At 43.7% G+C, this 15,623-nt stretch overlaps 1 protein-coding gene across 2 annotated transcripts in view; it reads right to left on the bottom strand.

Annotated features, from left to right (window-relative positions):
* The window catches only part of GPM6B (glycoprotein M6B), a 168,306-nt gene extending 164,172 nt beyond the window's left edge, over window positions 1-4,134 (bottom strand). For both annotated transcript variants that reach the window (XM_033201566.1, XM_033201568.1), the window contains exon 1: window positions 3,829-4,134. In XM_033201566.1, the coding sequence (XP_033057457.1) occupies window positions 3,829-3,832 (4 nt within the window). In that variant the 5' untranslated portion in view covers window positions 3,833-4,134. The remainder of the gene's footprint in view (window positions 1-3,828) is intronic.
* Between the last annotated feature and the right edge of the window lie 11,489 nt (window positions 4,135-15,623).

The raw sequence follows: 15,623 nt of genomic DNA, 5'->3' as shown, positions 1-15,623 counted from the left end.
GAGCTGTTTTCTCATGTTTTTCAAGCATAACATTACTCTCTCATTTCTGTTTTCTAAATTACATACTGGTTGACCTGTAAAGACCCAAATAAATAATTTCATCAAATTCTTTTATTTTATAGTAAACTAAAATTAAGAAGAGAAAATGATTTACCCAAGATCACACAGCAAGCTAGTGGGCAAGCTGGGGCAGGCACCAGGGCTTCTCTGCTGAACAGCCTTCTTTGCTTCCTGGCTCCAGGAACCAGGAGCATGAGCACCCCCGGGATCTTGTTAGAAATGCAGAAACTCAGGCCCCACCCAGGCCCACTGAATCAGACACTGCTTTTTTAACAAGATTGCTAGATGATCTGTACACATATTAAAAAGAACTGCTCTAGACCAAAATTTTTAAAATGCTATTTAGTGAAATTATTGACATTTAAATATATAATCCTTATGAAAACTTCCTTACCACAAAATGGGTCAAAACAATTATTTCAATATTTTGTTGTATCTGATCATTTCGTATACAGTTTCCATTTAAAATTATAGGCAATTGACCACTCACAGTGGCTCACGCCTGTAATCCCAACACTTTGGGAAGCAGAGGAGGGAGGATTACTTGAGGCCAGGAGTGTGAGACCAGCTTGGGCACCATAGCAATACCCTAGCTCTACAAAAAAAAAAAAAAAAAAAAAAAAAAGTAAAGCTTAGTCGGGCATGGTGACACATGCCTGTAGTCCCAGCTACTTGGGAGGCTGAGGTGGGACAACTGCTTGAGCCCAGGAGTTCCAAGCCACAGTGAGTTATCACAACAGGCCACTGCAGTACAGCATGGACAGAGTGAGACCCTGTCTCCAAAAGATAAATAAATAAAATAAAATTATAGGCAAAGAAACAAAATCAGCATTTCTCTCTGGATACATAAGCCATATTAAAGCAGGATGGATATTCCACAAATGCCTTATAAGAGGTTATTACATGGAATTCACTTAGTTGCTGTGTCTTCAGGCCTATGAACAAGGTAACAGAATCAAAATTCTGTTGGGCAATGCAAGTTCCTATCAGATAAAACCGAAGTTAACACTGAAGGGTGTGTGTGTGTGTGTGTGTCCATGTGTTGTGTGTGTGCACACTCACTCACCTTCACAATATGTGCAGCCAAACATGGAACCCTTCAGCCAGAGAAATAATTAGTTTCAACACACTCATTTAGGTAGCGTACTGCATACACAATACAGCAACATCTCATTGTGCAAAACAACCAAAGTTACTGAACAGTCAAATACACTTCAAACATCAATTGGCTCATTCCATTTACCTGAACCCTCCAGAACACGCAAATCCATAGAGACAGAAAGGTTAGTGGTTGCCAGGGGCTGGGGGGAGAAGAGAATAAGGAGTGACTGCTAAATGGGTACAAGATTTCTTTTTGGGGTTGATGACAATGTTCTAACATTACATAGTAGCGATGGCTACACAAATCTGAATATACTAAAGACCACCAACTTGTGTACTTAAATGTGTGAATTGTATGATATGTGAATTATATCTTAATGCTATAAAAAAACTGGCTTAACAATTAAAACCCATGTTTTCTTTCAAGATGTAATGAAAAGTGAAATTATACATCCCACCACTACTCATTATTTTATTTTTAGTTTAAAGATTGTAAATATCTTAAAATTCGAGTCTGAAGGGACTTTTATTTCTACAAACCTCATTTATTTTACCAGTAATTAACTGATCCAGGTTAAGGAACTAATTGTATTAAGAACCAAAGTCCCGACTTAATGGGCCAATGGTCAGAATTTTCCCAACGTTAAATCACTTCAATTAAAACATTCAAAAGAGGATGTACGGTAATTAAATACATCTGGAAAAATAAAACCAGTTCATGGCCCTGTGGTGTATTTACTAACAGTCTACCAAAGGAAATCAGTATGTTTCCTTTTTTACGTGAAGGGAACTTTCTTTTTAATGTAAAAACTAAAACCAAAACCAAGGATACTGCCAGAACCAGTGAAGTATGCACAAATTAACATAAATTGGCAATTGAAGTGTGGAGCTAACAATTGTCCAAAACACAAAGTACTTCCTTAAGAACAGGTCTCTGACTCCGGCCTTTGCTTCATGAGAACTGCACCCACCTTCCACACCTATCTAAAAATGAAGCCCACCCTACCCCTAAATCAGTCCAAAGTATTGTGAAAGTTATTCTGAAGAAGGTCCCCGTGTGATAATTCCACACTCAAATTCCACGTACAAATCCAAACGCCTAGCGTTAAAATAAATAACGATTTCAGAAAATGTAGTTGATGCTTTCCTCAATACCACACGTGTTCGCAACTGCAACATCTTTGGTGGCAATTATCACCAAAGTGATCACAGGCTGAGTAGCAGTCATCCTCTGAGCCTCATTTTGTGTATGAGTCTCATTTAAAACGGAGGTTGAATGGTGTGACTGCTCACATGGGGGACACTAAGAGAAGTAGAAACGGAGTTACAGGCCACTCAATTCTGCCCTTTCTAGAAGAATCTTAGGCTAGCTCTTGCCTAACTTTTTAGAAAGAAATTTTCCTGTTGGATTTGGTGGGCCTTACCTCCTTTCATATTTTGATCACCTAGTAAATTTTTTAAAAACGTAAACGAGCTTCCTTCGAAATGCAAAAAAGTGCCCCCCTTACTCCTCATCAAAATTTTTAATCAGTACAAAATTATCGCCCCCCACACACAAATTAATAGCAGAGATAATGTGAAAGAGGGGGATAAATGATTAGGGGGAGGGGAGGAGCGGGCAATTTCCAAGCCCTCACCATTAACCCACAATGGTTAAAGCCACTGACTTCCTCGTTAGGAATGCTCTTCACAGTGTTTATGGCTTGTGGCTAGAGTCTGTCACTAGAGAAAGATAACGGAGCAGGAAGAGAAAAACCCTTTCCCAAGCACAGCTGTCACACGTTTCCAGGAGTTCTGTGGAATGAGGTTGATTTCCACAGCACTCTTTACGAGTTTTCCTCCCAATACAGAGTCCTCACTTAACGACATGTTGCTGACGGCAGCATTTCAGGGTGTTAGGAAACGACAAAAAGAATCCTACAGCCGCCTTATACCAGCCTTGGGCCAGGTTGGAGATTCCAGATTTTCACCCTCCGGAGCGGAGCCTTTTGGCGTTGCTAGTTGTTCCCCCGTTGCATTGGAACCCGCTCAGCATACCGTCTCCACCTGCGCCCGGGCCGCATTTTGATAGTTGGAACAAGGGACAAAGAGGAGAGACTCAGCCTCCGTCCCATCCTGTCCCTCTCTTGAAACCACTTTCCTGGTTTCAAGGGTCAAGGTTTCGAAATGAGCTCCGGAAGACCCCAGGCTTGGGGAGCCGGGTGTTTGTTTCGCGCGGGCTTAAGGAGAACAGAACCACGGCGGGGCGGGGCGCGGCAGGACTGGACTGGGAGCTCGGGCGACAGGGAGAGCGTCCCGGGAAACAGGCAAGAAGCTACTCTCTACTGGCCCCTTAAAATAAAGCACGAGCCTGGGACGCGCCGTCTATTCTCTCTGCAACTCCTCCCGGAGACCCAGCTCTTAGGCTCCCGCGAGCTGCACGTGCGGGGTGCACCCTGGGCGCAGCCGGAGCGGGGAACCACCCTAGGATACAACAGGGAGGCGCACCTGGGCGTTCCGGACACCTGCGCCGCGCCCCTCCCACCTCCAGCGTCCCGGCTTCGTCGCGGAGGTGGCCGAGGAGGCGCCACCTGAGCGGGGGAGGGGCGGGACCCTCGGAAGGGCGCGCCCTCCCGGGGCGGGGGCGCGAGACCGTGGCCGTGGCGCGGAGCCAGCGCGCTCGCTTACCCATGGCTGGAGACAGGAGGAAGGGGTGCGGGCTGCCGGCGTTCGGGCTCCCCGGGGACGGGCAGAGCCGGTGGCACAAGTTTGCAGGTCTGGCGGGCACGTGCGCTGACCGGGCTCCTGCGGGCTGCGCTGCGCGGGGCTGGCCGCTGGCTCCTAGCTGCTGGCCGGGGTGGGAGCGCGGCGCGGCTCCGCCTGCACTGGGGGCCGGCCTCGCGGAGAGGGGCCCTGACGTCAGCGCCGGGGGCTTTGTGCGCCCGGAGCTAGAGCCCGATTGGGGGCAGCGGGCGCGCGGAGTCTGCAGGCAAAGCCCGCAGCTTCCTCTGGGACCCCCGGGCGAGCGCTGAGGGGCGCGGGAACCGGAAAAGCCAGCGGGGGGGGATGGGTAGAGAGGGGAGTGGGCTTCTAGGATCGCGGAGGCGGCCATCCGCGTCCCAGATGAAAACTATTATGGCCGGGGAAGGTTGTGGGGGGCGGGGGGCTTGAGGTCTTAGCCACACCCATTGTATAGATAAAGAAACTGAGGCCCGGGACACTGGACCAAGGACACTTAGTACTTAACAGCGTTGCCTCAATCCCCAGTCTCAGTTCCTTTTGTTCAGATACGAATCGTTACTTAATTCAGTGGGTCTCAACCCTGGCTGCAGAGGAGAAATCAGCTGGGGAGCTTCTGGAAACCGGATTTCATCATGGCCTCTGCGGGTGGGACCCAGGTATCCGTTCTTTGAAAGCTTCCCAGGTGATTCCAATGTACATCCAAGGTTGCGAAACATTGACATAAGTCACTTGTAGGTGGCTAATGACAGACACAGGTAGCACCCTCCAATCTAGAGTGGTGCCAGATTTGCTGGTGTCCGTTATCATCTCTCTTGATCCCTGAAAGTCCACCCCTGGAAGGCTCTTGGAGACTTTGCAGACTCGCTGCGGTCAACCATTTCTCCCACTGCTCAGGTCTCGCGCTTGAGCCTTTAAGTGAATTAAATGGTTTAACAGTGTCCAGGGCTTAAATTACTTCTGTCTCCTTAGAGAAGAATTTTCCTGTCTTCAAAGGTATCAGAAGTCATGAGACCCTTGCAGTTTTTGTAGGACTAACGCTTTCTGTGACATTTCTGAGCCTGATATTCCTCCCTGATATTTTTTGTGGTGTTATTTTATCGTTCTGAAAATACATCATGTTATTTGAACAGAGGGTTACATAAACAGTGACAATAGATAGTACACTTAAGGGACATTTAAGTCAAAAGAGAGGCTTTAGGACTGAGGAAGGGTGGAGGAGGCAAACATTTCATCTTTTGAATTTATTGGATTAGGAAAGATTTTATCAAGGCAGAGCTCTAGAAAGCCTAATAATATTTTACATGAAAGGACAGAGATTTGTGCTAGGAGGATCAGTGGCTCATTTTCACAATCCCACAGGAATAGTCATTTCTAACCAATCTTCATGCAGTAATAAAACAGCAGGGAGCTCATAGGTGTAACTTGTTGTCCTGTTAAGAGAAAGTAATCCATTTGCGCCATTCCTGAGTGCAAGTGTATGTAGGAATCCAACAATAACTGAGGCTGCATGTAAGGGAGAGAAAGACAAAGGTGGACTGGGTGAGAGCAATGAGGAATTCATGCTAAGTCCTAGTTGAGGGAAGGGTGAGTTTGGTCGGTTCCTACGTCTTGAGGGGTTCCTAGGAGACCCTGAAAACAACAGAAGGGAACTCGGGCATGACCATCTGAAATAGTACTTTGGCAAGACATGACCTTAATGAGCCTCTCTGGAAAGAAGAACTGTAAGGTTTTGTGTACTGAGATGAAAGTAAACTCTTTGGTCTACTTTCTATCATTCCCTAGAAGTCTTAGGTCTTAGGTCTCCCCCCACCCCCCAAAGAAAAGAAAGAACAGCTGTCTAAATATTGGAGCTAGCCACAATGGATGCTGTGATAAAAAACTGAGTTCTAACAATTGTGTATACAATGTCAGGGGAAAGCCACATTTTAATAGAAAATTTTCCTCACTTTGTAAGTGTCATGGATTTTGTAATTGTCAACAAGCAATTGTCCCTAAAACCCGTATAAAAAAATAGCATTTGGGAAATTAGCAAAGGCTACTATAGAAAATGCAGATGATGGCTAGTAAGTATATTTCATTTCACTATCATTCAAAGAAATGCTATCCTAAAGTAATAAACCATTTTTCTCAAGAAACTGAAATCTTTAAAAATTAAAGCAAGACTACACTGCAGGTGGGTGAGTCAATTGGTCGAGCTTTTCTGGAAAGCCATTTGGCTGTACTACCAAGAGAATTAAAAATATTCACAGCCTCTGACCTAATAATCCCTCTTCTGGGACTCTCTCCTAAGTAAATAACAACTGTTTTGGTCAAAATTAATGTGAAAGGAGGTTTATTGTAGAGTGAGATGTAATAGCAAAAAACCAACAAAACAAAACCAAAAAAAAAAGCAACAGTTGCTCAACAGAAGGGAATTAGTTATATAAATGATTGTCGACCTAGTTCAGGGGTTCTTGACTGGGAGCAATTTCGCCCCCCAGGAGACATTTAGCAGTGTCTGGAGAGAGTTTTGGTTGTCACAACTGGGGATAGGATGGGGGGCTTACTGGCATCCAGTGGGTAGGGGTCAGGGATGCAGCTCAAAGTCCTACAGTGCAGAGGACAGCTCCCCTCCCCACAACAAAGAATGATCTGGCCCCAGATGTCAATAGTGCCGAGGTTGAGAAACCCTGATCTGTGTGATCGGATATCATGTAGCCTTGTTTGCAAAGAATTATGTGGGAAAATGCTCAGAGATGTTTTAAAAGCCAAATAAAAAGCTGAATATACAACATAATCCTAGTCGTGTTAGTGTATACATGTGTGTGTTATGTGTGTGTGTGTGTGTGTATTGAAAAACACAAAGAAAATACACTGTGGTAGAGACTATTACTTTCTCGACATTTTTTTTCTATCTGGCCACACAGCCAGATTCCATTTGTCCCTAACTCCCTAACAGTTAAATGGGGCTACCTGATTGAGTTGTAGCCAAAAAGGTCAGAGGTGATCCACCACTTCCGAGCTTATCCCTAAAACCTTAAACGTATCGCTTCTACATGCTTTCCTCTTCTCCCAGCAGGAATGAGATGTTGATCCCTAGGCTGCTTTTGGAAGCCATGGGTCGAAGTTGAAATTGTCTTATCAGCCTAGGTCACTGAATGACTGCCTCCGTCCTCCTCCACACACTGACAATTTGTAACTGACTTGGACATGTTTGTGACCCAGAAATAAACTGCTGTTATGTTTAAGCCACTATGTATTTTGGGACTTATTTGTTATAACAGCAACCCAACCCTAATATATCCATATATTCACTTCTACCAAAATATTAACAGGGTTTGTCTCTGGGATGTGAGATTAATAGAATTGTTAGTTTTATTTTTATATCTTGTTGTGTTTTCCCGGACTTCTATAATGAGCAAGAATTACTTTTATGAGGAAAACACAGGCATACCTTACTCCACAGTAGATATAATCTTCTAATAATTTGATTTTAAACTATCAATAAAATCATATTTCCAACTGATTTTTAAAATTTAACTGAGGGGCCAGATGCAGTGGCTCATGCCTGTAATCCCAACACTTTGAGAGGCTGAGGCGGGACGATCACTTGAGCCCAAGAGTTCAAGAACAGCCCGGGCAACATAGATTGAGACCCCGTCTCTGCAAAAACAAAAAAGTTAGCCAGGCATGGTGGTGCACCCCTGTAGTCCTAGCTACTTGGGAGGCTGTGGTGAGAGGAACGCTTGAGCCCAGGAGGCAGAGGCTGCAGTGAGTTATGACGATGTCATTGTACTTGAGCCTGGGCAACAGAGCGAGACCCTGTCTCTAAAAAACAAAACAAAACAAAATTTGAGGTTTAGCAGACCTTCAATACCTCATCTAAGAGTACAAAATAATTATAAACCATAAGGATACATTTTGTCTGTTCCAATCTTTTTTTTTTTTTCAAGATGGAGTCTCACACTGTTGCCCAGGCTGGAGTGCAATGGCATGGTCTCAGCTCACTGCAACCTCCACCTCCTGGGTTCACGTGATTCTCCTGCCTCAGCCTCCCAAGTAGCTGGGATTACAGGTGCACACCACCACAGCCTCGCTAATTTTTTGTATTTTTAGTGGAGACGGGGTTTCATTACGTTGGCCAGACTGGTCTCAAACTCCTGACCTCATGATCCGCCCTCCTCGGCCTCCCAAAGTCCTGGGATTACAGGTGTGAGCCACTGTGCCCAGCCTGTTCCAATCTTTTTTATCCAGCTTTGTTGAAGTGTAATTGATAAATTAAAATTGTATATATTTACCATGTATAATGAGATGTTTTGATATGTGTATACATTGTAAAATGATTATCACAATCAAGTTAATTAACATCTATCGCCTCATCTAGTTATTTCTCTGTGTGTGTGTATGTGTGTGGTGAAAACATTTAAGACCTACTCTCTTAGGCCAGGCGCAGTGGCTCACGCCTGTAATCCCAGCACTTTGGGAAGCCAAGGTGGGTGGATCACTTGAGTCCAAGAGTTCAAGACCAGCCTGGGCAACATGGCAAAACCCTGTCTCTACAAAAAATAAATAAATAAATAAAAATAAAAAAATTAGCCAGGCATGGTGGTGCGCACCTATAATCCTAGCTACTCAGGAGGCTGAGGCACAAGAATCACTTTAGCCTGGGAGGCGGAGGTTGCAGTGAGCTGAGATTGCACCAGCCTGGGTGACAGAGCGAGACCCTGCCCAAAAACAAACAACAACCTACACTCTTAGCAATTTTCAAGTATATAATACAGTGATATTAACTATAGTCTTTTGGGGGACATTTACTCACTTGTGTGCCTCACTCCTTCCTGTTTCATAAGCACTCAGGGATCTTGTCTCTCTTGCTTACTCTAGTTCCTTTCTCGGCATATATATATATATATATATATTTTTTTTTTTTTTTTTTTTTTTTGACAGAGTCTTGCTCTGTCACCCGGGCTGGAGTGCAGTGGCGCGATCTCGGCTCACTACAACCTCTGCCTCCCAGGTTCACGCCATTCTCCTGCCTCAGCCTCCTGAGTAGCTGAAATACAGGCGCCTGCCACCACACCTGGCTAATTTTTTTGTATTTTTAGTAGAGACGGGGTTTCACCGTGTTAGCCAGGATGGTCTCCATCTCCTGACCTAGTGATCCGCCCGCCTCAGCCTCCCAAAGTGCTAGGATTACAGGCTTGAGCTATTGCGCCCAGCCTGGTTTATATCCTTTACAGACTTATCTCCTGTCTTTCAGCAAGACGGCTACTTTCTCAAGCCAATGGGAGGTCCATGAGCTGGTCACCTATGGACAAAATGAAAAAAGACAGCTCCATTTGTACAACTAAATGAAAATGTTAGCAAACCTTGGCAATGTAAAAGTGTAGCTGACACAAAGTGGAAAACGGGAAAATATGAATGAAAAAGCAGCATCACAGATCAGTGATTGCCAGAGGTTAGTGGGGGGGAAGGGAGGGATGAGTAGGCAGAGCACAGAGGATTTTCGGGGCAGTGTAACCACTCTGTATGATACTACCGTGGTAGATCCACATCATTATATATTTGCCAAAACCTGCAGAATATACAACCCCAAGAGTGAACCCTGATGTAAACTATGGACTTTGGGCGAAGTGATGTGTCAGTGTAGATCCATTCATTGTAACAACTCTCCTACTCTGATGCAGAATATCGATAGTGGGGGAAGCTATGCATGGCAGAGCAGGGGGTCTCTGAGAACTGTCCGTACACCGCTCAGTTTTACTGTGAATCTAAAACTGCTCTGAAAAACATGAAGTGCTTTGTAAAAAAGCAACATCACTAATATCCTCAGCTTCTCAAGTGGAGGTCAAAAGATACTGTCAAAATTTGATTGAAAATAGAGATTTGGGAGGAGGGCTAATGTAAGTAACATAAATCTTCATCTTTTATGTCAGGGAGTTAGTAGATACTGTTTAAAGTTGCTAAGTCAAGAAAGAGAGGACTAAGCATATTTTTTAGACCAGGGCCATTGTTCTCAACCCCACTGGATCTGATGTTGCTTATAAACAAACAGTTGTAATGCCTTTTCTGCACTCCTTAAATCCAAATCAAAGAAAAGGCTCAATATAATTCCTTAACTATGAAGGATAACTGAAAATAATTGCATGCATAGTGTCTATCTTGATGTGTAAGTCCTCAGGTACAATGACAGTGGAAGATGTAATCAAGTCACCTAATGAGCAACCTACTTATAGAATCCCCATGAGTGGGACGAAGGCCACCTACAGGGATGTGCTGTTTCGTAATTCAAATACCAAGAGTGGCCTTGCCATCAAAGTCACAATGTTCCAAAATGGAGAACAATTTGGTAAATTTCCCAGCAAAAGAAAGTGTAATTTTCCCTCAATTTACAAGATAATTGCCTTCCTGGAAAAAATCACCTTGTCTTAAAACCACATGCCAAATATCTCATGTTTATATGTGAGATGGAGATATACTGATAATTAGAAGCAGATTTTTCGTCTATATGAATGTCCAGAGGACAGTAAGCTGGGTGAGAAATAGGGACATGTCTTCATTGTTCAAGACCATCTTGTGCATTGCAGGAGGTCTGTCACCTTGTCCTGGGCCCATTAAATGCCAGTAGTTCCCCCACACCCCATCACCGTGACAACTAAAAACACTCATGCCAAAATCCACGCTTCCTGACTTCCATGAGTCTGGACTGTGGAAGTTACTTCCAGAAGAACCAAAACAAGAAATAGTTAAAAGAGATTGTTTCTGGGAGGGGAAACACTGGCTAGGAGAGGAGGACTGGGAGACTGTTGTTTTTTATCATAAGCCCTTGTGTTCTATTTAATTTTTACCATGTATATGCGTTACATATATATGTATTTTTTTAAAAAAAATAAGGCACCTGAGTCTCACACTCTCTGGAGCCCACTTCAATAAGGCTGTGTCCCCACCATTTCGCTGAAACTGCTTTTGTCAAGGACACAAATGACCAGTCGCCATGTGACAAGATAGAACTCTGGCAGTGCCTGCTTCCATTCTTGTAGAAACACGTTCTTATCTTGGCTTTCATAAACCCACACATTCCTGGCTTTCCTTCTACCTCACTGGATTCAATCTCTCAGTCTTATTTGCTACTACCTAAAGTGATCTTGTCATTACTAGGTTTATTGCTTTATTGTCAGTTTCATCCAGTAAATTGGATGCTCCACATGACAGGAACCTTGTTTGTTTTGATCACTACTGTATCCTCCACGTGCAGAATGTATCAGATGCTCAAGTAGTTGTTAAATGAATGAATGAGTACCTCCTCCGTTTGGATTTATTAATTTATGATTCTTCTACCTAATGTATTAGCTATCCCCGTCTACTCTTGGCAAACACTCCTAAATTTTCATCCACCTTGTGTATAAAAATATAGATCTTAACAATCTTTCTTCCTTCAGGGTGACCTCAATTCATTGATCAGCATTCTTTGAGCACAGTTGTTTTCAGTCAGCTTGGTAATCCTTGATTGTTCTGACACTCAGCACACATTTCTGTATATTGTCCACAAGGAAATAAAAACTTCTGTTGTGGAAAAAGGCCACTGTCTGTTTAGCACACACAAAGTCCTAGGTTTATTCAGCTGTTCAACTGGGACAGGCACCTGTTAACAGGGTGATTTCCAAAATGCACCGTGAGCAAGTCTCACTTAAACCCCAGAAAGAAGAACAGATGTAACAATTATGCAACCCACTGCATATTTCAATGCCCAGAAACTGCCTCATGGAGTAGGAACCAGCTCTTGTACCATATTTTAAGCAAGGTCAAGGAACACCTGCAGTGCAACAGTTTCTGCTGCTCTAATGAGGCCATTCCATGTGGTTTCAGGACTCTTCTCTCTTGTGAATGACCATTCGTCTGCTTTAGCACTTTCTGAAGTCCTGACAGGATGGCGAGCATGTCTCTATTCTCCCATCTAGAAACTTCATCCAGGAAAGCAATGAAGTTGGGGGTGGGGAGCCAACTGCTGTGATTTGATATTTTCTGGTTCCCTATAATCATCTTTCTTTTAAAATGTGCACAGAGACTTTAGTTCATGGTAAATCTACCATACATTTGTAGATGTACCCTATACATCACCAGATATTTCCCCAATGTATTTGTGAAATAGAGGTTGGCAGGAAAAGATATATCAAAACCTTGCAGAGAAAATTAAGATTCAGTGTGAGAGTGCCTTAGCTATGTTTCTAAGTCTCCAGTCACAGTCACAAGGACTCCTTGTGAATTTCCCTTCCCGCCTACCAATATCAGCATCCACTTAGAAGTGTGATACACTAACTAGGTGACCTGCTGTTTTCTTTTGGACAAATTACCTAACCCCTTTTAACCTGCTTCCTCATCTTTGAGAGGCAGATGAGAATACCATTGGCCCGGCCAGGCCAGGCGCAGTGGCTCACACCTGTACTCCCAGTACTTTGGGAGGCTGAGGTGGGCAGATCACAAGGTCAAGAGATTGAGACCATCCTGGCCAACATGGTGGAACCTCGTCTCTACTAAAAACACAAAAATTAGCTGAGTGTGGTGGTGCGCACCTGTAGTCCCAGCTACTCGGGAGGCTGAGGCAGGAGAATTGCTTGAATCCGGTAGGTGGAGGTTGCAGCAAGCCGAGATCGCACCACTGCACTCCAGCCTGGCAACAGAGTGAGACTCTGTCTCAAAAACAAACCAAAAAAAGAATACTATTGGCCCGTGCTATCTTTGTGAAAGTTTGAGGAGGTTCACAAGAGGATGTTTGAAAACACAAGGTTTAAGGTAAAGCCCTGCCTCCAGGCTTACTGTTTTTGTTGGTATTGCCATGATCTGTTGAATCAATGTTTCCTTTTCTTTGAGATGGGGACTCTGGGAAGAACAAGATCAAGATGCCGGCAGACTCAGTGTCTGGTGAGGGCTTGCTTCCTGATTCATAAATGGCGCCTTCTCACTGTATCCTCATGTGGTAGAAGGACGAGGAGTCTCTCTGGGGTCTCTTATAAGAGAATTAATCACATTCAGGAGAGTTCTGCCATCTTGACCGTATCACCTTTCCAAAGCCTCCTAATACCATCATCTTGGGGATTAGGATTTCAACATAGGAATTTTGGGGGTGCACTATTCAGCCTACAGTGGAGTGCTCATTCCCAGCTCACCTGGAATGCTGTCAAGACTGGCTAAACTCTTCCCCTTATTGTCCTCTGTGTCCTCAGTCCCTCACGGAATGTTTATTGAATGAATGAATACATAAATATAAAGAGAAGACAGACCTGGGATCAAATCTCACCCTGGGCCCTTAAAAGCTGAGCCTCTGTTTGCCCATCTGTAAATTGAAGACAATAGCCTTCTTACAGGGTTGGTAGGAGGATTTATATCATAGCTACTTGATATTTTTTCTCTTTCCCACATTCAACGTAACCTCAGCCCTCTCCCCCTTTCATAATGGTATCCTCTTTACATTTTGTTCTTTCTTTCCATTATTTTGCTCATTATTAAAGGCAGAAGCAAATGAGGAAGTAGATAGATTTGCCTTTTCCCTGTCATCTGATCTGCTCCAAACCGTACTTCCATCCATTTTTTTGGTCCCTCCTTCATCTAATCATGAGTTTTAAAATATCCTTTGTGCTTTGTGGGTCACAAACAAAAGCATAGCACACACAAGGATAAACTATTAGCCAATCAGTGAAGCTACATAATGTCCTGTTTTAAATAAGGCAATCAAAAAAACCTAATTCTAATTATGAAAATTGTTACGTTTCTTTTGATTTCTTGCAATGCCATTGAATTTGAGATAAAGAATCAAAATCCTCTTGGGAATTACACTGAAGTAGCTTTCTATCTCCAAACAGGTCACATTTTAGGAGCAATTTCCCAATATGTAAAATGAATAATGATTGCTTTAGAATAATCATAATTACATACCCAAAAGGGATTTTAACTCTGTTAATTTTTTTCTTTGTTCTGTCAAATGACTGATTCTGAAGCAATGATAAATCACTGCATTATTTTTCACCACTGAATAACATGCCCATTATCCCCCACAGTTGACTGTGTTTTTCTCCCTTGAGTGCATTGGGAAACAGCGGTTTTGTGAGTCAACCTTACCATTGGAAATGCCATTTAGGAAGACAATTTGCTAATCGACTTTTGAGTGTGTACATCTTTGTGCCACAGCAAATGGGCCAGGAAAAAGTATGTAGGAGTGCGGCTATTGAAGTAGGATTAATCCTCTCTCTGCTTTTTGGCTTTTGCTTTGCTAAGAAGTTTGTGTGGGTGGTGAGAGCAGATTGGCAGTCTTAGAAAACCAGGCTCCTTCTCTGGGGGAGAGATGTCCCTTCGCAGCAGCTGTGCACAGGGCTTCTGCACTTCCCCTGGGGACAGCTTGGTGTCTTGGCTCTGCCTTCAGAGCCAGGTCCTTTGGGGACGGTTCTCCCCACTCTTCCTGATGCCTGTTGTGTGGTCGTGTCTCACCTCGCTGCCTGCTGGCCCACTTGAGCCCAGCTTCTTCTCTGGAGAAGTTAATTATCAAATCCTAGCAAGAAGGGCAAGTGGTGATGGTAGGTGGTGCTCAGTCTGCTCCTAGAAACTACACTCCACTAAGAAGTGAGCCCAGTAGTTGACTGGGCACAATGGCTCATGCCTGTAATCCCAGCATTTTGGGAGGCCTAGGTGGGCGTATCACTTGGGGCCAGGAGTTTGAGACCAGCCTGGGCAACATGATGAAACCTTGTCTCTACTAAAAATACAAAATTAGCTGGGTGTGGTGACATGCACCTGTAATCCCAGCTACTGGAGAGGCTGAGGCAGGAGAATTGCTTGAACCTGGGAGGCAGAGGTTGCAGTGAGCCGAGATTGCGCCATTGTACTCCAACCTAGGTGACAGAGCAAGACTCTGTCTCCAAAAAATAAAAATTTTAAAAAAAGCGAACCCAGTATTTCAGCTAAGAAACAGAGGTTCAAATTCTGCCCCTGGCTTCACGCACACTGTGAAACTTCGAACGACCTGTTTGAGCAGTCCTTCCTCCTCTCTACAATGGGAGAGGAATTGTGCCTCTCTTAAAAGGTTTGCTATGAAATGAACTCTTGGCACTCTTTAGGGTGTAGTGCCAAGCCTCACTCTAAGAAAGTTCTTTATAAACAGTAACTATGGTTACTGAGCAGCTAGGGCGGCCCTGGAAGGCCCATTGTGGGCAAAACCTAGCTCATCTTCACTCCTTAACTTTTTTGGAAGGCTTTGCTTGTCAATTCATGTTATTTTGTGTGGGGTTGTGTGTGTCTCAAGGACACCCTTTAACTGTGAGTGATCTCCAGACTTCCACTTGATGTATATATGTAAATAGGTGGAGATATACATGCAAGTATTTATGTATATTTACTTATACAAATATTGACACCTCTCCCCTTTTGGTAGCATTAAATGATGTTTTTCTTGGTTGTCTCCTTTTATTAAGATTTTTTCTAGATTTTCTAGTTTGTGTGCATAAAACTGTTCATAAGAGTCTCTGATTTTTTTGTATTTCTGTGGGGTCAGTGATAACATCTCCATTGTCATTTCTAATTGTGTTTATTTGGATCTTCTCTCTTTTTATTAGTCTAGCTAGTGGTCTATCTTATTAATTTTTTCAGAAAACCAACTCTTGGATTTGTTGATCTTTTGCATGGCTTTTTGTGTCTCAATTTCCAGACACTGGGGCCTACTTGAGGGTGGAGGATGGGAGGAGGGAGAGGATCAGAAAAAATACCTATTGAGCACT

The sequence above is a fragment of the Trachypithecus francoisi genome, unplaced genomic scaffold (genome assembly GCF_009764315.1).
Source record: "Trachypithecus francoisi isolate TF-2019V2 unplaced genomic scaffold, Tfra_2.0 Lachesis_group6, whole genome shotgun sequence".
Taxonomy (NCBI): Eukaryota; Metazoa; Chordata; class Mammalia; order Primates; family Cercopithecidae; genus Trachypithecus; species Trachypithecus francoisi.
This window is presented reverse-complemented; position numbering and strand designations above follow the sequence as displayed.